The sequence below is a fragment of the Artemia sp. Qi Xiang Cuo genome, chromosome 13, assembly GCF_049724085.1.
Source record: "Artemia sp. Qi Xiang Cuo chromosome 13, ASM4972408v1, whole genome shotgun sequence".
Lineage (NCBI taxonomy): Eukaryota > Metazoa > Arthropoda > Branchiopoda > Anostraca > Artemiidae > Artemia > Artemia sp. Qi Xiang Cuo.
Window position 1 is genome coordinate 44,499,742 of NC_142806.1, and position 26,210 is coordinate 44,525,951.

The window sequence follows — 26,210 nt, forward strand, 5'->3', positions numbered from 1 at the left end:
CGTCTCTCTCTCTCATCCAGACTAACTGTCTTGGTTTTATCTCCAGTTGGCCAATGGCTTGATGGCAACTTGATTATAGACCTAATTCTGTGTTTATCCGAAGGATCAATGAAAGCTGAGGATCAATGAATGTTTTGGCATTAAAATACACCTTTTGAAGTATCTCCCTAGCTACAAAACAAATCCTTAGCTACAAATCATAGAACCCCATTGCAGAAGTTTAAGCACCTTCTTAAGTTTTGTAATTTGTCCATTGCTTACAGACAGTGTTTGTAATTGGGAAACATAAGGACATTTTTCGCGTGGGTGTTTTCTGAGGAGGGGAGGGGGGTCTGGAGAATTTTCTATGAGACGAACATTTTTCAGGGGGGCAAGACTAAAGTAGAGAGCTATCTTATACTCCGATCAGCACACCATAAATGGGCATAGAGTCATTAGTGAGAATGCTTGCGTAATCGGTCAATGACCTATTTCACCAGGTGTGTTTTTGGCACGCTCTTAGCGAGTGTCAAGGTCAATGTTGTTATTGTTTCCGAGGCCAAATGCCACGGTCAATGTTGTTGTTGTTTTGAACAGAGTCAATAGAGAGAACACGTGGTTAATGGGGTCAATGTTGTTGTCGTTCGAAGCAAAGTTAATGACACTACCTTCCTGTTCGAGGCAGATGTTATGATCCAGAAATAGTATTTGTTTTTGTTATTCGAGCCAGATGTTATGAGGTTCCCGGAAACAGTTAATTAATGTCTGACAGATGACGTCAAGTTAATTAATGTCCTTGCATTTCCAAAGAGAATTGTCACCGAGAAACAGTTAGATCACACATGATGTCATGATTGATTGATTGGCACAAAAGGGGAATTAATTTGTTGTTCTATATAGAATTGATTCACGAAAGGGGAATTAATTTGTTGTTTCTAACAAGAGAATCGTTTCCGAGCAGACGTATTGATCTTAGCGCGCGAAAAGGTTTCCAAATAATTTGAAATGCATTGGCGCAGAGATGCCAAACAAAAGGAACATGCCGAAATTCCGTTTAGGGTTAATTTTGGCGAAACCGTTTTAGCTATTTTATGGAACTATTTTGGCGAAACAGCTAGAGACATTTTAAAAGGTGATTTTTGAAGAGATTTTGGAAGAGGTTTTGAGTGTGGTCGTTATAATACACAAGTTGTATTTTAACAGTGTTGTGAGGTCCTCTTCCCCAACCCCAAAGGCGTCTCATACCTCCCCCCCAACCCCCACGACCCCCCCCGGGCTCCAAGGGCCCCCCCCCCCCCCCCACGCCCACCCCCCGGCCCCCCCCCGCCCCCCGCGCGCCCCCACGACCCACCGGATCCCCAAGGCCCTCCCCCAGTCCCCCAATGTCCCCCAGGCCCGCAACGGCCCTCCCTGTGCCCCGAAGGAAGCCCCCCCCGGTCCTCAAAGGCCCCCAAGCTCTCAAAGGGCCACCGGAGCCCCCAAAGGCCCACCCAGACCCCCAAAGGCCATCCCCGGGTCCCCCAAAGACCCATCGAGCTCCCGAAGGACCAAGGGGATCCCAAAGGCCCTCCACCGGTCTACAACTGTCCCCCAGGCCCTCTAAGGCCCGTCCGGTGACCCGCAGGCCGCCCCCCCGGGCCGCCCCGGCCCCCCCCGCGCGCCAAGGGCCCCCGGGGCCCCCCCCGGCCCCCCCCGCCCCCCCCACGCGCTCCCCCCGGCACCCCAAAGGCCCATCGAGCTCCCAAAGGACCAACGGGATCCCAAAGGCCCTCCACCGGTCCCCAAATGTCCCCCAAGCCCTCAACTGCCCTCCCTGTGCCCCAAAGGCCCTCCCTGGGCCCCAAATGCCCCCCCAGTGCCCCAAAGGCCCTCCCAGTGCCCCCACGGCCCGCCCCCTGCCCCCCAAAGGCCCCCCAAGGTCTCAAAGGGCCTCCGGAACCCCCAAAGGCCCACCCAGACCCCCAAAGGCAATCCCCGGGCCACCCAAAGGCCCTCCCCAGGCTTCCAAAGGCCCTCCCTCGGTCCCCAAATGTCCCTCAGGCTCCCAACTGGCCCCCCGGCCCCCCAAAGGCCTTCCCCCCGCCCCCCAAGGTCCACCCGCCTCCCAAAGGACCAACGGGGGCCCAAAGGGCCCCCAGACCCCAAAAAGGCCATACCCGAGCCCCAAAGGCCCTCCCCGGTCCCCAAAGGTCCACCAGCCCCCCCAAAGCCCTCCCGGTGCCCCAACGGCCCTCCCCGGGCCCCCCCAAGCCCCATCGAGCTCCCAAAGGACCAACGGGGTCCCAAAGGCCCTTCACCGGTCCCCAAATGTCCCCCAGGCCCCCAACTGCCCCCCGGACCTCCAAAGGCCCACAGGGCTCCCAAAAGACCACCGGGCTCCCAAGGGCCCTCCCCCGGTCCACAAAGGTCCCCCGTGCTCCCAAAAGACCACTCAATCCTCAAGGGCCTCCGGATCCCCAAACGCCCTCCCTGGGCCCCAAAGGTCCTCCCCCGGTCACCATACATGCACACAAAAACTTACACACACACAAAAACTTACACACACACACAAAAAATAACACACAAAAACCAAAACAAAAACACACATGAAAACATACACAAACACGCCAAAACTAACACACACGAAAACTTACATGCACACAAAAACTTACATGCACACAAAAACTTACACACACACACACACACACAAAACATGCAAAAACAAAAACACAAAAACTAAAACACACACACGCAAAAACTTACCCACACAAACAAACTTACACAAACACACACACACACAAAAAAACAAATAAACAAGAAAACAAAAAAAACTCACACACACACGAAAAAACAAAAGCACACACACAAACACACACACAAAAAAACACCAAAAAAACACTCAAGAACCCATAACAACACACGCCACAACATAAATACACACAAAATAACACACACACACACACACAAAAAAACTGACACATGCACACGAAAACTTACATGCACACAAAAACTTACATGCACACAAAAACTTACACACACACACAAACACAAAAAAAAAAATAATAAACAAAAACACACAAACACAAACACAAACACACAAAAACACACACACACACAAAAACTTACACACACACACACAAAAACTAACACATGAACACAAAAAAACTCACACACACACTCAAAAAAACTCACACACACATACACACACACACTCACAAAACTTACACACACCCACACACACACGAAAACTTACACACACACGCCAAAACTTAAACACACAAAAACTTACACATGCACACGAAAACTTACACACACACACACTAAAACTTACACACACACTCCAAAAATTACACACACACACACACACACAAACTTACACACACACACAAACACACACACACACACACACACACACACACACACACAAACATACACATCCAAACGAAAACATAAAAGCACACAAAAACAAACAAGCACACACAAACAAACACACACACACACAAACACAAAAATTACAAACACACACACACACACACACGAAAACTCACACACACACGCCAAAACTTACACACACACACAAAAACTTACACACACACACATACACAAAAACTTACACATGAACACAAAAAACTCACACACATGCACAAAAACTTACACACACACACACACACACACTAAAAATTACACACACAAGAAAAAAATAACACGCACAAAAAATATGACACACACACACACAAACACACACACACACACAAACTAAAACAAACACAAACACACACACACACAAAAACTAACGCAAAAACACAAACACACACACACAAAAACACACACACGCAAAAAAAAACACACACAAACACTAACACACGCACACAAAAACAAACACAAACACTCAAAAACTTACATTCACACAAAAACTTACATGCACACAAAAACTTACACACACACAAAAACTTACACACACACACAAAAAAAACTTACATCCACACACAAAAGCTTAGACACACAAAAACTTACACACACACACAAAGACTAACACACACAAAAACTAACACGCACACACAAAAACTAACACCCACACGCAAAAACTTAAATGCACACAAAAACTTACAAGCACACAAAAACTTACACACACGCACAAAAACTAACACACACACACACACAAAAACTTACACACACACACACAAAAACTTACGCACACACAAAAACTTACACACACACACACACACACACACAGACAAACTTACACATGCACACGAAAACTCACAAGCACACAAGAACTTACACACACACACACTAAAACTGACTCACACACACGACAAAACTAACACACACAAAATCTTAGACACAGAAAAACTGACACACACACACACACACACAAAAACTTACACACACACGACAAAACTTAAATTCACACAAAAACTTACACAAACACACACACACAAACTAACACACACACACACACACAAAACTTACACAAACAAAAACTTATACACACACACACAAAAACACACAAACTTACACACACACACACACAAAACTTACACCCACACACAAAAGCTTAGACACACAAAAACTTACACGCACACACAAAAACTTACACACACACTCAAAAACTTACATGCACACAAAAACTTACATTCACACAAAAACTTACATACACACACAAAAACTCACACACACACACACACAAAACTTACATACACACACAAACTTAGACACACACAAAAACACACACACACACACACACACACACAAAACTTATACATGCACACAAAAACTTACATCCACACACAAAAGCTTAGACACACAAAAACTTACACACACACACACAAAAACTTAGACCAACACTCAAAAACTTACATTCACACAAAAACTGACATTCACACAAAAACTTACACACACACAAAAACTGACACACACGCACAAAAACTTACACACACACACAAAAGCTTACAAACACACACACGCATGAAAACTTACACACACACTCCAAAAATTACGCACACACACACAAAAACTAACACAAACACACACAAAAAAACTTACACATGCACACGAAAACTTACATTCACACGAAAACTTACATGCACACAAAAACTTACACACACACACACACACACACACACACAAAAAAATACAAACCAACGCAAAAAAAAACACACACACAAAAACAAACACACACACACACACACACACACACAAAAACTTACACATGAACACAAAAACTCACACACACACACGCACGAAAACTCACACACACACGCAAAACTTACACACACAAAAACTTACACATTCACACGAAAACTTACACTCACACACACACGAAAACTTACACACAAACGCCAAAACTTACACACACACACACACACACACACACAAACATACACACACACACACAAAAAAACACAAAAACATACAAAAACATACACAAGCACACGAAAACTAACAAGCACACAAAAACTTACATGCACACAAAAACTTACACACACACACACACACAAACTTACAAACACACACACACACACAATAAAACTCACACACACGCTCAAAAAATTACACACACACACACAAAAACTTACAAACACACAAATAAACAAAAACAAAAACAAGAAAACAAAAAAACTCAAACACACATGACCAAAAACATACACACACACACACACACACAAAACTTCCACACACACACACACTACAACTGACACACACGCAAAAACTGACACACACACAAACTTAGACACACACACACACACACAAACTTACACACACACACACACAAAACTTACACACACAAAAAATTACACACACACACACACACAAACTTACACACACACACAAAAAACTTATATCCACACACAATATCTTACACACACAAAAACTTACACACACACACAAAAACTTACACACACACACACACCAAACACGCACACACAAAAACTTACACACACACACACACAAAAACTTACACATGCACACGAAAACTTACATGCACACAAAAACTTACATGCACACAAAAACTTACACACAAACACACACACACATGAAAACTTACACACACATGTCAAAACTTACACAAACAAAAGCTTAGACACACAAAAACTTACACACACACACACACAAAAACAGACACACACACACAAAAAAATACAAGCACACAAAAACTTACATGCACACAAAAACTTACACACACAAAAACTTGCATACACTCACAAAAACTAACACACACGCACAAACACTTACACACACACACACGAAAACTGACCCACACACACGAAAACTTACACACCCACACGCCAAAACTGACACACACACACAAACACTTACACACTTACCATATCACAGTTACATTGTCTTAATTTTTCAAATTTCATTTGAATTTCTGTCGTGAAATGCAAGAGTTGGAATATTTCAGTAGTGACTTGTTGTGCTTTACCTTCTCACAGTTACATTCTCTTAATTTTTCGAAGTTCATGAAATGCAAGAGTTGGAAAATTGGGGTCTTAGTCCACCAGCCCGAAGCGTGAAAATCCACTAGCTCAGTATTGGGGTCCCACTCCACCAGCCTGAACGGTGGAAATTCACTAGCTCGATATTGGGGTCTCAGTCCACCAGCCTGAATGGTGGAAATTCACTAGCTCAATATTGGGGTCTCAGTCTACCAGTCTGAATGGTGGAAATTCACTAGCTCACAATTCGGGTCACAGTCCAACAGCCTGAAGGGTGGAAATTCACTAGCTCAATATTGGGGTCTCAGTCTACCAGTCTGAATGGTGGAAATTCACTTTTTAAGTTAGGGTAGGTTAACTTATCATGTACGCTCATGATAAGTTAACCTAACCTTTTCCGGCGAGTATGGTTAGGTTAGGCTAGATTAAGTTAGGTTCGGTTAAATTAGGTAAGGTTAGCTCATGTACGCTTCACCTAGGTTAGCTTAGGTTAGGTGCGAGACAGGCAAAAAGTTAGGTGTATGATTAGGTGAGGTTCGGTTCGGTCAAGCGAGGTGCGCCAAGGTTAGCCTACGTCCGCGCGCGTACGTAGGCTAACCGAGCCTAACCTAACTTAACCTAACCTAACTTAATCTAACCTAACCTAACCTAATCATACACCTAACTTTTTGCCTGTCTCTCACCCAACCTAAGCTAACCTAAGTGAAGCGTACATGGGCTAACCTGACCTAACTTAACCTAACCTAACTTAATCTAGCCTAACCTAACCATACTCGCCGGAAAAGGTTAGTTTAACTTATCATGAGCGCACATGATAAGTTAACCTACCCTAACTTAAAAAGTGAATTTCCACCATTCAGACTGGTAGACTGAGACCCCAATATTGAGCTAGTGGATTTCCACCATTCAGGCTGTTGGACTAAGACCCTAATTCTGAGCTAGTGAATTTCCACCATTCAGGCTGGTGGACTGAGACCCCAATATCGAGCTAGTGAATTTCCACCGTTCAGGCTGGTGGACTGAGACCCCAATATCGAGCTAGTGAATTTCCACCGTTCAGGCTGGTGGAGTGGGACCCCAATACTGAGCTAGTGGATTTCCACCATTCGGGCTGGTGGACTAAGACCCCAATTTTCCAACTCTTGCATTTCATGAACTTCCAAAAATCAAGAGAATGTAACTGTGAGAAGGTAAAGCACAACAAGTCACTACTGAAATATTCCAACTCCTGCATTTCACGACAGAAATTCAAATGAAATTTGAAAAATTAAGACAATGTAACTGTGATATGGTAAGTGTGTAAGTTTTTGTGTGTGTGTGTAAGTTTTGGCGTGTGTGTGTGTAAGTTTTAGTGTGTGTGAGTAAGTTTTAGTGTGTGTGTGTGTGTCAGTTTTTGTGTGTGTGTGTCAGTTTTTGTGATTGTATTAAAGTTTTTGTGTGTGTTAGTTTTTGTGTGCATGTAAGTTTTTGTGTGCATGTAAGTTTTTGCGTGTGGGTGTAAGTTTTTTTGTGTGTGTGTGTGTGTAAGTTTGTGTGTGTCTAAGCTTTTGTGTGTGTAAGTTTTGACGTGTGTGTGTAAGTTTTCATGTGTGTGTGTGTGTGTGTGTAAGTTTTTGTGTGCATGTTAGTTATATTGTTCATGTGTAAGTTTTTTTTGTGTGTGTGTGTGTGTCTGTGTGTGTAAGTTTTTGTGTGTGTGTAAGTTTTTGTGTGTGTGTGTAAGTTTTTGTGCGTGTGTGTAAGTTTTTGTGTGTGTGTAATTTTTTGTGTGCATGTAAGTTTTTGTGTGCATGTAAGTTTTTGGGTGTGGGTGTAAGTTTTTGTGTGTGTGTGTAAGTTTTGTGTGTCTTAGCTTTTGTGAGTGGGTGTTAGTGTTTGTGTGTGTGTTTTAGTTTTTGTTTTTGTTTGTGTGTGTTTGTGTAAGTTTTTTTGTATGTGCGTGTATTAGTTTGTGTGTGTGTGTGTGTATGTGTTTATGTTTGTATTTTTTTTGTTTTTTTTTATTTTGAGTTTGTTTGGGTTTGTTCTTTCTTTTTTTTGTTATTTATTTTTTTTCTTTTGTTTGTGTTTTTGTTTTTTTGTGTGTTTTATTTTTTTTTTTTTTCTTGTTTTTGTTTGTGTGTGTGTGTGTGTGTATGTTTGTGTGTGTGTGTATTTTTTAGTGTGTGTGTTTTTGTGTTTTTTTTGTGTGTGTGTGTGTGTTTTTTTTTGTGTGCATGTAAGTTTTTTTGTGCATTTTTGTTTTAGTGTGCATGTTTTTTTTTTTGTGTGTGTGTGTGTGTGTTTGTTTTTGTGTGTGCGTATTTTTTGGTGTGTGTGCGTGTGTTATTTTGTGTGTTTGTGTGTTTGTTTGTTTGTGTGTTATATTTTGCGTGTGTATTTGTGTTTTTTGTGTGTTTGTGTAAGTTTGTGTCTGTGTGTGTGTGTGAGTTTTTGTGTGTGTAAGTTTTTTGTGTGTGTGTGTGTGTATTTTTGTGTGTGTGTGTGTGTGTTTGTGTGTGTCTTTTTTTTTTTGTGTTTAAGTTTTTGCGTGTGTATAAGTTTTCGTGTGTGTTTGTGTGTTAGTTTTGTTTGTGTGTGTGTGTGTGTGTGTAAGTCTTTTTGAATGTGTGTGTGAGATTTTTGTGTTCATGTGTAAGTTTGTGTGTATGTGTGTGTGTGTAAGTTTTTGTGTGTGTGTGTAAGTTTTGGCGTGTGTGTGTGAGTTTTCGTGTGTGTGTGTGTGTGTTTGTAAGTTTGTGTGTGTGTGTGTGTGTTAGTTTTTGTGTGCATGTAAGTTTTTGTGTGCATGTTAGTTTTAGTGTGCATGTGTAAGTTTTTTTGTGTGTGTGTGTGTGTGTGTAAGTTTTTGTGTATTTGTGTGTGTGTGTGTTTTTTTTTGTGTGTGTGTGTAGTTTTGGGGTGTGTGTGTTAGTTTTCGTGTGTGTGTGTGTGTAAGTTTTCGTGTGCATGTGTATGTTTGTGTGTGTGTTAGTGTTGGCGTGTGTGTGTCAGTGTTCGTGCGTGTGTGTGTGTGAGTTTTTTTTGTGTTCATGTGTAAGTTTTTGTGTGTGTGTGTTGTGTGTGTGTGTAAGTTTTTGTGTGTGTGTAAGTTTTGGAATGTGTGTGTAAGTTTTTGTGTGTGTGTGTGTGTGTGTGTGTGTGTGTAAGTTTTTGTGTGAATGTAAGTTTTTGTGTGCATGTAAGTTTTAGTGTGCATGTGTAAGTTTTGTGTGTGTGTGTGTGTGTAGTGTTTGTGTGTGTGTGTGTAAGTTTTTGCGTGTGTTTGTTTTTTTTATTGAGTGTGTGTGTGTGTAATATTTTGTCTGTGTATGTAAGTTTTTGTGCGTGTGTGTAAGTTTTTGTGTGTGTGTTAGTTTTTCTGTGAATGTAAGTTTTTGTGTGGATGTAAGTTTGTGAGTGTTTGTCTAAGTTTTTGTGTGTGTGTGTGTAAGTTTTTGTGTGTCTAAGATTTTGTGTGTGGTTTTTATTTTTTTGTTTGGCTGTGTTAGTTTGTGTGTTTGTTTATGTATGTGTGTGTGTTTTTTTTTGTGATTGTGTGTGTTTTTTTTTTTTTTTGTTTTTTTTTTTTTTTTGTATTTGCTAGTGTTTTTTTTTGTGTATGTAATTTTTTGTTTGCATGTAATTTTTTGTGTGCATTTAAGTTTTTGTGTGTGTGTGTTAGTTTTTGTGTGTGAGTGTAAGTGTTTTTGTGTCTAAGTTTTTGTGTGTGGGTGTAAGTTTTGTGTGTGTGTGTGTGTAAGTGTGTGTGTGTGTGTGTGTGTGTGTGTAAGTTTTTGTTTGTGTAAGTTTTGTGTGTGTGTGTGTGTGTAAGTTTGTGTGTGTGTGTGTGTATGTGTAAGTTTTTGTGTGCATGTCAGTTTTGACGTGTGTGTGTAAGTTTTTGTGTGTGTGTGTGTGTGTGTAAGTTTGTCTGTGTCTTAGATTTTGTGTGTGTTATTTTTGTAGTGTGTGTGTGTTAGTTTTCGTGTGTGTGTGTGTTAGTTTTTGTGTGAATGTGAGTTTTCGTGTGTTTGTGTTAGTTTGTCTGTGTGTGTGTGTGTGTGTGTGTGTGTGTGTAAGTTTTTTTGTGTGAGTTAGTTTTTGTGTGTGTGTGAGTAATTTTTTGTGTGTGTGTGTGTGTTAGTTTTTGTGAGTTTGTGTAAGTTTTTGTGTGAATGTAAGTTTTTGTGTGCATGTAATTTTTTGCGTGTGGGTGTAAGTTTTTGTGTGTGCGTGTAAGTTTTTGTGTTTCTTAGCCTTTGTGTGTGTGTGTATTATTGGGTGTTCCTTTTATTTTGTTTTTTTTTTGTTTTTTTTTTTTTTTTTGTGTGTAAGTTTTTGTGTGTGTGTAATTTTTTGCGTGCATTTAAGTTTTTGTGTGCATGTAAGTTTTTTCGTGTGGGTGTAAGTTTTTGTGTGTGTGTGTAAGTTTTTGTGTGTGTAAGTTTTTGCTTGTGTTTGTAAGTTTGTTTGTGTGTGTGTGCGTCTGTGTGTTTGTTTTTGTTTGTGTGTGTGTGTGTGTGTGTCAGTTTGTGTTTTTGTTTTTTTTTTTGTTTGTGTTTTTTTTTTTTTGTGTTTTTGTCTTAGTTTTTGTTTTTGTATTTGTTGTCGTGTGTGTGTTTGTTTTCGTGTGTGTGTGTGTGTGTGTAAGTTTTTGTGCATGTGTGTGAGTTTTTTTGTGTTCATGTGTAAGTTTTTGTGTATGTGTGTGTGTGTTAGCTATTGTGTGTGTGTGTTAGTTTTGGCGTGTGTGTGTGTGTTATAGTGTGTGTGTGTTTGTAAGTTTTGTGTGTGTGTGTGTGTGTGTGTTTTAGTTTTTGTGTGCATGTAAGTTTTTGTGTGCATGTTAGTTTTAGTGTGAATGTGTAAGTTTTTGTGTGTGTGTGTGTGTGTGTGTGTGTGTGTGTGTGTGTGTGTAATTTTGTGTGTGTGTGTATGTTTTTGTGTGTGTGTGTGTGTGTGTGTGTTTGTTTTTTCGTGTGTTTGTAATTTTTAGTGTGTGTGTGTGTTTGTTTTGGTGTGAATGTGTAAGTTTTTGTGTGTGTTAGTTTTGGGGTGTGTGTGTTATTTTTGGTGTGTGTTTTTGTGTGTGTAAGTTTTGTGAGTGTGTGTGTGTGTGTGTGTGTAAGTTTTTGTGTGTGTGTGTGTGATTTTTTTTTTGTTAATGTTTTTTTTTTTGTGTGTGTGTGTGTTATTTTTTTTTTGTGTGTAAGTTTGTGTTTTTGTGTTTTTTTTTTTGTGTGTGTGTTTTTGTTTGTTTTTTGATTGTGTGTGTGTGTGTGTGTGTATTTTCTTGTGTGATTGTCATTTTTTGTGTGAATGTTAGTTTTCGTGTGAATGTGTAAGTTTTTGTGTGTGTGTGTGTGTGTGTAAGTTTTTGTGTTTGTAAGTTTTGTCGTGTGTGTGTAATTTTTCGTGTGTGTTTGTGTGTGTAATTTTTGTGTGTGTGTGTGTGTGTGCAAGTTTTTGTGCGTGTGTGTGTGAGTTTTTTTTTGTTCATTTGTAAGTTTGTGTGTGTGTGTGTGTATGTGTGTGTAAGTTTTTGTATGTGTGTAAGTTTTGGAGTGTGTGTGTGTAAGTTTTTGTGTGTTTGTGTGTGTTAGTTTTTTGTTTGTTTGTGTGTGTGTGTAAGTTTTTGTGTGCATGTAAGTTTTTGTGTGCATGTAAGTTTTCGTGTGTGTTAGTTTTGGCATGTGTGTGTTAGTTTTCTTGTGTGTGTAAGTTTTCGTGTGTGTGTGTGAGTTTGTGTGCGTGTGTGTAAGTTTTTGTGTGTGTGTAAGTTTTTGTGTGCATGTATGGTGACCGGGGGAGGACATTTGGGGCCCAGGGAGGGCGTTTGGGGATTCGGAGGCCCTAGAGGATTGAGTGGTCTTTTGGGAGCCCGGGGGACCTTTGTGGACCGGGGGAGGGCCTATGGGAGCCGGGTGGTCTTTTGGGCGCCCTGTGGGCCTTTGGAGGTCCGGGGGGGCAGTTGGGGGCCTGGGGGACATTTGGGGACCGGTGAAGGGCCTTTGGGACCCCGTTGGTCCTTTGGGAGCTCGATGGGGCGTTGGGGGGCCGGGGGATGGCCTTTGTGGCACTGGGTGGGCTGTGGGGGGGCTGGGGGACCTTTGGGGACCGGGGAGGGCCTTTGGGGCTCGGGTATGGCCTTTTTGGGGTCTGGGGGCCCTTTGGGACCCCGTTGGTCCTTTGGGAGTCCGGTGGACCTTGGGGGGCGGGGGGAAGGCCGTGGGTGGTCGGGGGGGGCTTTGGGGAGCCTGGGGGACCTTTGGGGACCAAGGGAGGGCCTTTGGAAGCCTGGGGAGGGCCTTTGGGTGGCCCGGGGATTGCCTTTGGGGGTCTGGGTGGGCCTTTGGGGGTTCCGAAGGCCCTTTGAGACCTTGGGGGGCCTTTGGGGGGCGGGGGGAGGGCCTTTGGGGCACAGAGAGGGCCTTTGGGGCACAGGGAGGGCCTTTGGGGCACAGGGAGGGCCTTTGAGGCACAGGGAGGGCAGTTGAGGGCTTGGGCAACATTTGGGGACCGGTGGAGGGCCTTTGGGATCCCGTTGGTCCTTCGGGAGCTCGATGGGCCTTTGGGGGGCCCGGGGATGGCCTTTGGGGCTCTGGGTGGGCCTTTGGGGGCTCCGGTGGCCCTTTGAGAGCTTGGGAGGCCTTTGAGGACCGGGGGGCTTCCTTCGGGGCACAGGGAGGGCAGTTGAGGGCCTGGGGGACATTTGGGGACCGGTGGAGGGCCTTTGGGATCCCGTTGGTCCTTCGGGAGCTCGATGGGTCTTTGGGGGCCCCGGGGATGGCCTTGGGGGGTCTGGGTGGGCCGGGGGGGGTTCAAGTGTACCTTGGAGCGCGTGGAGGGCATGGGAGGCCCGGGGGGGCTTACAGAGAGGCCCAGGACGGGACGTTGAGGGCTGGGGGGACAGTTGCGGACAGGTGGAGGGCCGTTGGGATCCCCTTGGTCCGTCGGGAGCTCGAGGGGCCTTGGGGGGCCCCGGGGAGGGCCTTGGGGGGTCTGGGTGGGCCTTTGAGGACCGGGGGCTTCCTTCGGGGTTGGGGTGGGGTATGAGACGCCTTTGGGGTTGGGGTAGAGGACCTCACAACACTGTTAAAATACAACTTGTGTATTATAACGACCACACTCAAAACCTCTTCCAAAATCTCTTCAAAAATCACCTTTTAAAATGTCTCTAGCTGTTTCGCCGAAATAGTTCCATAAAATAGCTAAAACGGTTTCACCAAAATTAACCCTAAACGGAATTTTGGCATGTTCCTTTTGTTTGGCATCTCTGCGCCAATTCATTTCAAATTATTTGGAAACCTTTTCGCGCGCTAAGATCAATACGTCTGCTCGGAAACGATTCTCTTGTTAGAAACAACAAATTAATTTCCCTTTCGTGAATCAATTCTCTATAGAACAACAAATTAATTCCCCTTTTGTGCCAATCAATCAATCATGACATCATGTGTGATCTAACTGTTTCTCGGTGACAATTCTCTTTGGAAATGCAAGGACATTAATTAACTTGACGTCATCTGTCAGACATTAATTAACTGTTTCCGGGAACCTCATAACATCTGGCTCAAATAACAATAACAAATACTATTTCTGGATCATAACATCTGCCTCGAACAGGAAGGAAGTGTCATTAACTTTGCTTCGAACGACAACAACATTGACCCCATTAACCACGTGTTCTCTCTAATGACTCTGTTCAAAACAACAACAACATTGACCTTGGCATTTTGCCTCGGAAACAATAACAACATTGACATTCGCTAAGAGCGTGCCAAAAACACAGCTGGAGAAAGAGGTCATTGACCGATTACGCAATCATTCTCACTAATGACTCTATGCCCATATATGGTGTGCTGATCGGAGTATAAGATAGCTCTCTACTGACTTACGCATAAATTCTCTTTTCCACTTTCCTTAGCATTTCTCACCTAAACTAAAAAGTAACAGAACTCAAATAAAATATTCAAATTTGGAAAACCATGTTTTCCAAGAGGGGGTATTTTCCAGGGAGGGGTTTTTCCATGGGAGGGGGGATAAATACCTAGACCCGTAGACAGTGAAAGAGTGAAGGGAACCACCACTAACACACATAAAACAAGAGAAATAGATCTGGCCTTAAGAATTTCTGACTTAAGAGTTTAATTTTTGAATTAAAATCAGGTAGTTGTGGACGTCAAGTTATATGCTAATTGTAAAAAAAGCCAAGACAGATAGTCCGAGGGAGTGAGATCGTAAATCTGGCATGAGCCCTTTTTTAGGATTGTATAAAAATGATGTCATTTCACTTGTTGATATATAAGTCTATTTATTTATTTTCTATTATATTTTCTTTGTTTTTGTGACAACAAAAAAGAGCTTTTTTATTAATCATCTTTACAGTCATTTATATTATGACTTTAAAAATCTTGCACGAGAGTTTAGTTATACGAGGGTTCAGTTACCCGGTGGTTCAGTTGCACGGTGGTTCAGTTGCTTGGTGGTTCAGTTGCACGGTGGTCAAGTTGCACAGTGGCTCAGTTACACGGTGGTTCAGTTGCAGGGTGGTTCAGTTGCTTGGTGATTCAGCTGCACGATGGTCCATTTGCACGGTGGTTCAGTTGCACGGGGGTTCAGTTGCATGAGGGTTCAGTTACACGGGGGTTTAGCTAAATGGGGTTGAGTTGCAAAGGGGTTGAGTTGCAAGAGGGTTCAGTTAAACGGGGTTCAGTTACACGGGGATTCAGTTGCCCTGTGGTTCAGTTGCACGGTAGTTCAGCTGCACGGTGGTTCAGTCGCACGGCGGTTCAGTTGCACGGTGGTTCAGTTGCAGTGGTTCAGTTGCTTGGGGTTCAGTTAAATGGTGGTTCAGTTGCAATGGAACCGTACTACTAAATCAACGGATGCAATTGTTCCATTTCATTCATTCACAGGGTTTCTAGAAAAGGTTAAAACTTTCTTAGGTTTTTTGCGCTGGCTAGCCTTTTATCTTCGTAAGAGACAGCCTTGATTCCTCTAGAAAAATATGTTTAGCGATTCCTCACAAATTTTATCGGAATTGCTATTTATTTTCCAGAACCTTTGATTAAAGAAAATAATTTAAATTGTTGGTAATGGAATACTCACCGTTCTGAACTGTAAAATTGGAGGAACTTTGTCTGCATTCCTTCTTAGCTGAAATTAAGAGGTTTGTAGTAGGCTGGCATATTGAGAAGGAATGTAAAAACATTAGTAGAAAGGGGTAAGATGGTACGAACAATATATAATTTATTCATGGTTTATTGATCCACTAAGGGGACGAGATTTCTGAGAAATTGATTTGCATAATCGACGGAGAATTATTGATTCTAAGGTGGACTAAGAAACAATATGGCTTCTCTGGTCTTTAGGTCTGAGAGATAAATTAATATTCTATTTTTAAATATGGCTTCTCTGGTCTTTAGGTATGAGAGATATATTAATATTCTATTTTAATATGGCTTCTCTGGTCTTTAGGTCTGAGAGATAAATTAATGTTCTATTTTTAAATATGGCTTCTCTGGTCTTTAGGTCTGAGAGATAAATATTAATATTCTATCGAAGCCATAACAGTGTAACTAGGAACACCTTAGATTGTTTCGGAAATTCATACGAGATCAAGACAGATTGAATATATTTGACACGGGAAATGGTTTCCTGGGAAAATCCTGGGAATGTGACAGCGCAGGGATGCCGAAACAAAGAAACACACACAAATTACTTTTAGGGGATTATTTGGGCGAAACAAATTAATCAGCATTTTAGGGATTTTTTGGGCGAAACAGTTTGAAACATTTTAGAAGATGATTTGGGGTGAAACTCTGTGGTCGTTATAATACACAAGTTCCATTTGAACAGTTTTGTAAGGTTCCCTACCCAAACCCCAAAGGGGCCCCTGCACAGCTTTTTTGTCCCCCCCTCATTTTTTTTGTTTGGCACGCTTGAGACACATCAGGGCTCCCTCCCCCGAGGATCCCTCCACCCTGGGCCCCAAAAGAGCCCCCCCGGCCCCCCTTCCCAATTTTTTTAATAATTTTTTCCGCACTTGAGACACAGAAGATTCAGACATGCAAACAGAGAAAGACATGCACTTTAGACATACAAACCAACAAAGATAAATTCTTGGACTTGCAAACACCAACCCAAACATTCAACCAAATAGATTCAGACATACAAACAGAGAAAGACATGCACTTTAAACATACAAACCAACTAAGACAAATTCTTGGACTTGCAAACATCAACCCAGACATATAAACAAATAGATTCAGACATAAAAAAAGAGGAAGACAGACACTGTAGACATACAAACCAACAAAGACAAACACTTGGACTTGCATACACCAACCCAGACATACAAAAAAATAGATTCAGACATACAAACAGAGAAAGACAGTCACATTAGACATACAAACCAACAAAGACAAACACTTGGACTTGCAAACACCAACCCAGACATACAAACAAATATATTCAGACATACAAACAGAGAAAGACAGGCACTTTAGAAATACACACCAACAGAGACAAACAGTTGGACTTGCAAACTCCAACCCAGACATACAAACAGAGAAAGACAGACACTATAGACATACAAACCAACAAATACAAACACTTGTACTTGCAAACACCAACCCAGACATACAAACAAATAGATTCAGACATACAAACAGAGAAAGACAGACACTTTAAACATACAAACTAACAAAGACAAACACCAACCCAGACATAAAAACAAATAGATTCAGACATACAAACAGAGAAAGACAGACACTTTAGACATACAGACCAAAAAAGACAAACACTTGGACTTGCAAATACCAACCCAGACATAAAAACAAATAGATTCAGATATACAAACAGAAAATGACAGGCACTTTAGACATACAAACCAACAAATACAAACACTTGGACTTGCAAACACCAACCAAGACATACAAAAAAGTAGATTCAGACATACAAACAGAGAAAGACAGGCACTTTAGACATACAAACCAACAAATACAAACACTTGGACTTCAGCAAAAATGTGGAATTTTGCATTTTTGACAGAGTGGAAAGATTGTGTACGGGAATTAATTTTACATGAGGAGGGGGGTTTCCAGGAGTGAAATTTTCAGGGGGAAATTTTACCAATTTTTTCGAGGAGACAGAACGGACAGAATTCGAACCATAGCAAGGATTTTGTACGGGGATTAATTTTACAAGAGGAGGGGGTTTCCAGGGGTGAAATTTTCAGGGGGGAATTTTAACAGTTTTTTTTCGAGGAGACAGAAAGGACAGAATTCGAACTTTAGCATAGGGAGCTTGGTGTTGAGAAGGGAGACAATAGATATATATGACAATACACAATTGAAGCATCAAATACAAAATTCCACCATATTGCACAGAAATACCAAAACCATAGGTTAGGTTAGATTAGCCTACGTACGCGCGCGTACGTGAGCTAACCTAACCTATGGTTTTGGTATTTCCGTGCAATAATATGAAATTTTGTATTTGATGCTTCAATTTTATGCTTCAAAGTTGGTGTTTGCAAGTCCAAGTGTTTTTCTTTGTTGGTTTGTATGTCTAAAGCGTCTGTCTTTCTCTGTTTGTATGTCTGAATCTATTTGTTTGTATGTCTAGGTTTGTGTTTGCAAGTCCAAGTGTTTGTCTTTGTTGGTTTGTATGTCTAAAGTGCCTGTCTTTCTCTGTTTGTATGTTTAATTCTATTTGTTTGTATGTCTGGGTTGGTGTTTGCAAGTCCAAGTGTTTGTCTTTGTTGAATTGTATGTCTAAAGTGCCTGTCTTTCTCTGTTTGTATGTCTGAATCAATTTGTTTGTATGTTTGGGATGGTGTTTGCAATTCCAAGTGTTTTTCTTTGTTGGTTTGTATGCCTAAAGTGTCTTTCTTTCTCTGTTTGTATGTCTGAATATATTTGTTTGTATGTCTGGGTTGGTGTTTGCATGTCCAAGTGTTTGTCTTTGTTGGTTTGTATGCAAAAAGTGGTAGAGTTTTGGGTGAAAAGAATGAGTACTTAGGAGGGACATTAAGAAAGGAACTTGTTCTGAAATAATATAATAAAGCCTTTTGAAAAGTATTGCTTGATGTTGGAGTATTCAAACAAGTCGTAAAGTATTTTTGGGAGTGAAAAAGATGAGTACTTTAACTTATAAAATAAGATTATGAGGGACATTACGTAAATAGCTTGTTCTGAAAAGATATATTCGGGGGGGGGGGGAGCCAAAAATTTGGGTTTAGGGGGGAGGGGGCCCTTCTGTGTCTCAAGTTCACAAAAAAAATATTAAAAACGGGGGGGGGCTCTTTTGGGGCCCAAGGAGGAGGGGGCCCAGGGGTAGGGGGGCCCTTCTGTTTCTCAGGCGCGGAAAAAAATGGGGGGGGGGGGAAGTTGGGCGGTGGCCCCTTTGGGTTTTGGGTAGGGGACCTTACTACACTGTTCAAATGGAATTTGTGTATTATAACGACCACAGAGTTTCACCCCAAATTTTCTTCTAAAATGTCTCAAACTGTTTCGCCCAAAAAATCCCTAAAATGCCGATTAATTTTTTTCACCCAAATAATCCCTGAAAAGTAATTCCTGCGCGTTCCTTTGTTTCGTCATCCCTGCGCTGTCAAATTTGAAATTCCCAGGAAACCATTTTCCGCGTAAAATATATTAAATCTGTCTTGATCTCGAATGAATTTCTGAAAACACATCTAAGATGTTCCTAGTTACACTATTATGGCTTCGATAGAATATTAATATTTATCTCTCAGACCTAAAGACCAGAGAAGCCATATTTAAACATATAATATTAATTTATCTCTCAGACCAAAAGAGCAGAGAAGCCATATTTAAAAATAGAATATTAATTTATCTCTCACACCTAAAGACCAGAGAAGCCATATTTAAAAATTAAATATTAATTTATCTCTCAGACCTAAAGACCAGAGAGGCCATATTGTTTCTTAATTCCCTTAGAATCGATAATTCCCCGTCGATTATGCAAATCAATTTCTCAGAAATCTAGCCCCCTTCGTTGATGTAAATTAAGTTCTCAGAAATCTAGTCCCCTTAGTGGATCAAAAAACCATGAATAAATTATGTACTGTTCGTACCTTCTTACCCCTTTCTACTAACATTAAGTAGCAAAAGAGCAATAATCTGATAAGATGAACCACTTTTACTTCGACTGTCAATAAAAACACTGTCTTAAATCTTGAAATACCATAAAATATACCTGGCACAAATTATATGTGATAGAATATTCGTGTATCTGAACTAGCTTAGGTGTATTGAAAAAACTGGAATTCTACGTTTCAAAGAATGTCATCTTTCCCCATCAAAGCATTCAAATTCCAAATTGAGTATAATTATGACTAATCAAGGATTCTAATTATCGGTTTTCAATGTTACACATTTTAACACTGACAGTTTTCAACTTTTCAACACTAATGGTTACTTATTTGTAGGCAACGCATCCCTTGTATTCTGTCCAGTAGCCTTTATTTTTATTTCTTAGGTGCTGAACTTGATTTCGAGTTACTAGTTCTTGCGACATCCTCGGTGATAAATTTTGAAGTTTCGCTTACTGGGGGCAAAAGTTTGTTCTTGACTAGATTGCGTCTGACGCTGGAACCATGAAAAGCAAAAACAAAATCCTCGCGTGAGAGTCAAACTAAAAACACCAGCATGAATACGCAAGCTCATAAAAAAAAATGTCTTACAAATTAGTATATTAGAGCTTACAGTGTTTCTTGTGTGTAAAAATAATGTCTTGTGCTGCGAAAACAAAATTTCATCTGGAAATTATCTAGACGACCTCTTGACCCAACACTTTTGGGAAAGAAATAAAACAAGTAGCTCATTCTAACCTTCAAGAGACAAATAATCGAAGTCAAATAGTTTCTCAAAGTAAAGATATAATACTTTCACTACTCTTCTTTTTTTTACAGCTATACAACTATTCCACTTATAATGCTGGCATTATTTTAACCTTCTAATATATACATACTTTTATCGATATCGGTAGCAGGGCCGTATCCATTATTTTTTTCGGGGGGGGGGGTTCACAAAAGGTTCCTTTTTTCGGTGGGGGGTTTGCAAACAAAAATCTTTAAAAAAGGAAGTAAAAATTTCTTTAAATTTATTTGTTATGTTTTTACGATGCGGACAAAAATTTCGGGGGGGGGGGGTCAAACACCCTTCCCCCTGGATACGGCCTTGCTCGGTAGCATTACATTGGCTGTAGCAATAGTAATTTTAATACTTTCATTACCACGTTCAAGCCCAAAATATTTTGTTCTTTTCAACTTCTTTTTAAAAAAATTAAACATGCAATATTGAATGTATTTGCAGCGTATAAAGCAGTCAGTCTTAGTTATTAACTTTTAATAGCTTGAAGCTATTAAAAAGAAACTGAATTCATCTCAAAAAGAAATTCCTATGGTGCATACGTGAAAACGTAGATTCGGTCTGCAGAATAGCCAGCGGCAACTATTTCTCGGTAGCCATCTCCGTCCAGATCCGCAATTGCCATTTTTCCTGAAAGAAAGACGGTGCATTAGGCCTGGAGTTCGCAAGTGGAGTCTGCATGGGCTACTTTCAGTTCACAAGGTCCATAAAATATTTCAGGGGTTAACAGACAAAAGATAGTAAATTAAAGACCTTTAATGATATTTGGATAGTTGTTGAGTAAAATTAAATAAAGAAGCAAGCTTTTTCACCTGAAAGTAAGGAGCAAAATTAAAACTCAGAACGAAAAAAAACTATTCCTTATATGAAAGGGTTCCCCCTTCTCAATACCTTGCTCTTCAAATATCTTATGGACAAGGTCCATAAAATATTTCGGGGGGTAACAGACAAAAGGTAGTAAATTAAAGACCTTTAATGATATTTGGACAGTTCTTGAGTAAAATTAAACAAAAAATCAAGCTTTTTCAACTGCAAGAAAGGAGAAAAATTAAAACTCAAAACGAATAGAAACTATTCTGTATGTGAAGGGGTCCCCCCTTCTCAATACCCTGCTATTCACGCTAAAGTATTAAGCACTTTTTAAAAGGCTTCAAATTTTAATTAAACGACTCTTGTGTTTCATGAGTCGTTCTTAAAAAATTGTAACAAACAGCCAAAATTTAGCGTAAAGAGCTAGGTATTGATAAGGGGGGTAGCCCCATCATATATGGAATAATTTCTGGTTTTTTTTTAGTTTTAAAGTTACTCCTTACTTTCAGTAAAAAAGATTGTTTTTTTATTTAATTTCTGACCATTTTTCAAATAATCCACGTAAACCTGGCTCACCCTCCATAAAAAAATTCCCTCTCCTCTAGGGGAATTCCTCCGTGAAAAGTTCCTCCCACTTAAAATACACCCCCTCCCCAAAAATTCCTTCCGGACAATTCCATCCACATAAAATAGAGTCGCCAAAGAGAAATTAAGACAATTAGAGCGAACTTTGTAGGCCTATATTAATTCTGACAAATGTTTCTCTGTGTAAAATTTCTTCTTTAAAGTTCACCCCCAGAAACATCCCACCCAATTGAAAATTTCCCGGTAGAAAATACCCCTTCCCCACAGAAAACTCCCCTAAAAAAATATCTGTATACTTTCTAATGACCAATACTATATATAAGCAATGGGCATAGCTTGTAGTTCTACCCCAGGGGTAGTTGGGCCCAAGTCATCCTCAAGGACAAAGCTATTAGATCTTTCAACTATGCCGAACAAAATAGATATCTTAAAGTTATTATCGGACGACTTTGGGAAAAAGAGGCGTAAGAGGGGAGCTAGCTACCCTCCATTTTTTTTTTTTTTTTTTTTTTTTTTTTTTTTTGATTTTCGATCAAATGAGCCCAATCCCGATCTTCTAGGACCACTGGTTCGATACGATAATCGCTGGGGAAAAATTAAAAAAAATATATAAAACAAATAAACACGCATCCGTGTGTAGTAAAGTTTGGCTGTAGTAGAGTGGCTATTAATCTGGCCCGTGAAAAGGGTGTGGGGCACTGTCTTAAGGTGACTAATACTAGGATAGAGTTTCCTTAGTTTTGGCCTCACTAATTATACAAGGCGTGCCTACTGGTATAGATGAGAAGCTTCAATAATTTTATAGAGAGGATGAATATAAATATGATTAATTTTATCGGACTCAACAGCAACGATACATGGGTCTGGCTATATACATGCCACGGGGACTATTTGTCTCACAGAATATACGAACACAATAATATAATTATAAACTATAAGATATTCAAAAGTACTCCTAAGTAAAATGGACCAGAGGTCACCCGAAATAGCAATAATCAAAAAGTTGCTTGATACAATAAAATGTATCTTTTATACCTTAGGTCAACTACGTCTTTCGGCGCCACAAACGTACATAAGCAAGGAAGCGGTTATTTTTCAATATCTTTGAACGCCCGCATTCAAGGATAGTCTTCCAAGATATGTGGTGCTTCATATGGTTAGATTTCACTTCGTATCTAAATAAAGGGGTATTTCTAAAACCGATTATTTTATTTTGTGTCATAAATATTTTATTTCATGTTAAATCAATTTCTGCTTAATTGGTCAGGTTAGGTTCCTTAACTTTTAAGACCCCTTTTTCGAAAATCAAATCGAAATTTTTCAAAATTTTGAAGGGTGCAGGGGGGGGGGTTCTGGTTGCCCTCTGATCACTTTTGACTCTTAAAAAGAGAATTGGAACTTTCAATTTCCAATCAAATGAGCCTCCCCAAAAGTTTATACATCCACCCCTTCCATAAAACAATAACATGTTAACAATGAGCTGCTAGCAAAACTTATAGCCCTTGTCCCGGTGGCCGGAGTCAACCCCGGAGGTATAGTTATTTTTGCTTTTCAACTAATTTAAACAGAATGAGTAACTCGAAATATTGATTGGATCCATTTTGGGAAAAGAGGGCTTGGGGGAGGGTTAGCTGCCCTCTAACTATAATTGACTCGAAAAAGAAACTAGAACTTTCAATTTTCATTCAAATGAGCCTAGTCTAAAGTTTATACGACCACACCTTCCATAGAAAACCTTATATGCCCCGGGGCACAGCTTACAGCCCATGCCTCCGGGTTCTGGGGGGTTGTGTCAACCCTTGAGGCATTGTTATACAATCTTTGAACTATTTTTAACAAGATGGTTATCTCAAAATTTTGATAGGATGCGTTTGGGGAAAAGAGGGCGTATGGAGGGGGCTAGTTGACCTCCGATTAAAAAAGAGCGAAAACTTTCAATTACCGTTAAATTGAGCCTCATCTATAGTTTATATCAGTACCCCTTTCATAAGAACTTTATATGCCCCTGGGTTATAACTTACAACTCTTGCCCTTGGACTCTGAGGGGTAGTGTCAACCCCAAGAGCATTGTTATATGACCTTTGGACTATTTTGAACAGAATAGGTATCTCAAAATTTTGATTGGATTCATTTGTGATAAAGAGCGCATGGGGAGCTAGTTACCTTCAGATCACTGTTGACTCTTAAAAAAGGCACTAGAATTTCCGATTTCAAGTCGAATGAGCTACCTCCAAAGTTTGTAAGACCACTCATTCCATGAAAACCTCATATGCCCCATGAGCATAACGGACGACCTTAGCCCCCAAAGTTGAGGATGGGAGAGGGTGTCTTAGTGGTGTCAAGACTACTTTTGCCACCAATTATGCAGATCGAAATTTCTTGATTTATTGATTTAGGTTCAAACAGGGTGCAATCTGCTTACTCTACTAAAAAAATTAGTGACGAGAGGGCTGTTTCCCTCTCAGGACTTAATTGAAAGAGGACTTTATGGATATCCATGCTAGTTAGACTGTATAGACCATTCTCGAAGGATATCATTATGTAACCTGCTGTGTAATCACATCATCCTTCTACCAGAAGTTAGCCCGACTTGCTCTTCTTCAACAACCAGGCTTTTCCTTCTAAGCGTGAGTTAAATCAGGGTCTACAGCAGCTGTGAGTATTAAGTCAAAAGATTTGAAAAGCTTAATGGAAGACTGAAGGCGTGAGCCTCATCCCCAGCAAAGATTGATTCTTTTTGTGAGATTGGGTGACTCGAGACCTCACTTGAGTAAAGCTAGTCCGTGCTGAAAGACACTAATGCTGACCTGCAACCTGGATGTAGCAAATACTCTTTTCACGGGGGCCGAAAGATGTGCCTCCAGCCAAGAAAAAAAATGCCAATTTTATGCAGTCTTTGGTAACCCGAACAAAGCAAGAACTTATTTGTAGGGGGTGAAATTTCGAGCCCAACTGAACCAAATTTCTGTTACAGCCGAAGCTCCTAGCCCAGCTGGAAAAATTTCTTTTTGCGACATTTTCTAGTTCGCAAAAGATTTTCTTTTCGTCACCCCATAGCCTTGCAACCCAGGATTACCCTTTACAGGCTAAAGAATATTATATCTTTTTGTATATAGCTAAAAATTGTTTTTGACGTGATATCTTACCTGATGTTGTTGCTTGAGTATCAACCAATATCTGCTTATCATACGTCCAATCAGTTGGAACTTCGGACAGAGGTCGCAATACATACACTTTTCCATCATCGTCACCGGATACTGTTAGCCAGGGCTTATGCTGCCTAAAAATAAACTTTGACATATAATGAATTTCCTTTATAATCATATAATCAAAAAACCTTTAGAATACATTTTTTCAAGGGATTTCAAATACCCGTTTAGGATTGGGACTCTTGTTGGACCTGCAAGTAAATAACTTGTTGTCACTATTTATGTTTATTAATTAAAAAAGCTTTTTCCACATAATAAGTTTTTCAAAGAAAAGTAAAGAACTCCATTAAACAAAAAACAGAGCAAAAATAGAAATAAATAATCTACCAAGCGTGAAACTACCAAAAATCAGAATCGATAAATAAATGAAACCCAAAACGAACAGAAACTACAATTAATAACCGAGTCAAACTCAAAACGAGCAGAAATTAATATAAGTTGGGCTCAAAACCCCTATGCCTTCCCAAGGCCAGAATATAATTTGCACTTTACTGAAAAAAATACAAATGAATGTGTATTGTCAGTTTATTTACATATACTAATATTTAGTAATCAAAATGTTAATATTATTTGATTTATTAAAGTTATAAAAGTAAAAAATTTTTATTTTTTTCAGTAAAGTGCAAATTATGTTCTGGCCTTGGGAAGGCATAGGGGTTTTGCGCCAAACTTATGTTAATTTCTGCTCGTTTTGAGTTTGACTCGGTTATTTATTGTAATTTCTGTTCGTTTTGGGCTTAATTTATTTATCGATGCTGATTTGTGGTAGTTTCACCCTTGGTAGATTATTTTATTTTATTTTTGCTCATTTTGTGTTTAATGGAATTCTTTACTTTTCTTTGAAAAACTTATTTTGTGGAAAAAGTTTTTTTTTTAATTAATTTCTGTTCGCTTTATATTGACATAGTCTTTTCAGAGAAAAAGAAAATAATACTTTAAATCTTTTCGTTTTTTTAAGAATTTATAGTTTGGCCTGCTATTTGTATGCTGGAGAAAATTTTTCAGCCATTTTTAACAACATACACCCTCTTAAATAGTAGTGTTTAATTTAGTTTCATACCTCCTCTAGTTGAACTGAAATGGAAAACTTGATACCATTCGCAAAAAAATCTGTTTACTTTCTTTGATAGCTTGGATACATTTACGCTATTTTGATTTGGTTAAATTTTAAGACCAGAAGCAGTCCCAAAATTTAGAACATAATAGCCTCAGTCGTTCTTGGGATACTGCTGAGATGCCTTATTGGGAATTAGTATTAACACATTGCATTTTGATTTAATCTTATGGCAACATTTAGTTTTTAAACATAAAGTCAAATGGGAGGG

At 40.0% G+C, this 26,210-nt stretch overlaps 1 protein-coding gene across 1 annotated transcript in view; it reads right to left on the bottom strand.

Annotated features, from left to right (window-relative positions):
* Nucleotides 1–20,710: 20,710 nt before the first annotated feature.
* Nucleotides 20,711–26,210, bottom strand: part of LOC148945325 (uncharacterized) — a 102,404-nt gene continuing 96,904 nt past the window's right edge. Inside the window, exons 8-9 of the mRNA XM_089098529.1 lie at nt 24,823–24,956; nt 20,711–20,911 (exon numbers count right to left, since the gene is read on the bottom strand). Coding sequence (XP_088954655.1) covers nt 20,811–20,911; nt 24,823–24,956 — 235 coding nt within the window. The 3' untranslated portion in view covers nt 20,711–20,810. The remainder of the gene's footprint in view (nt 20,912–24,822; nt 24,957–26,210) is intronic.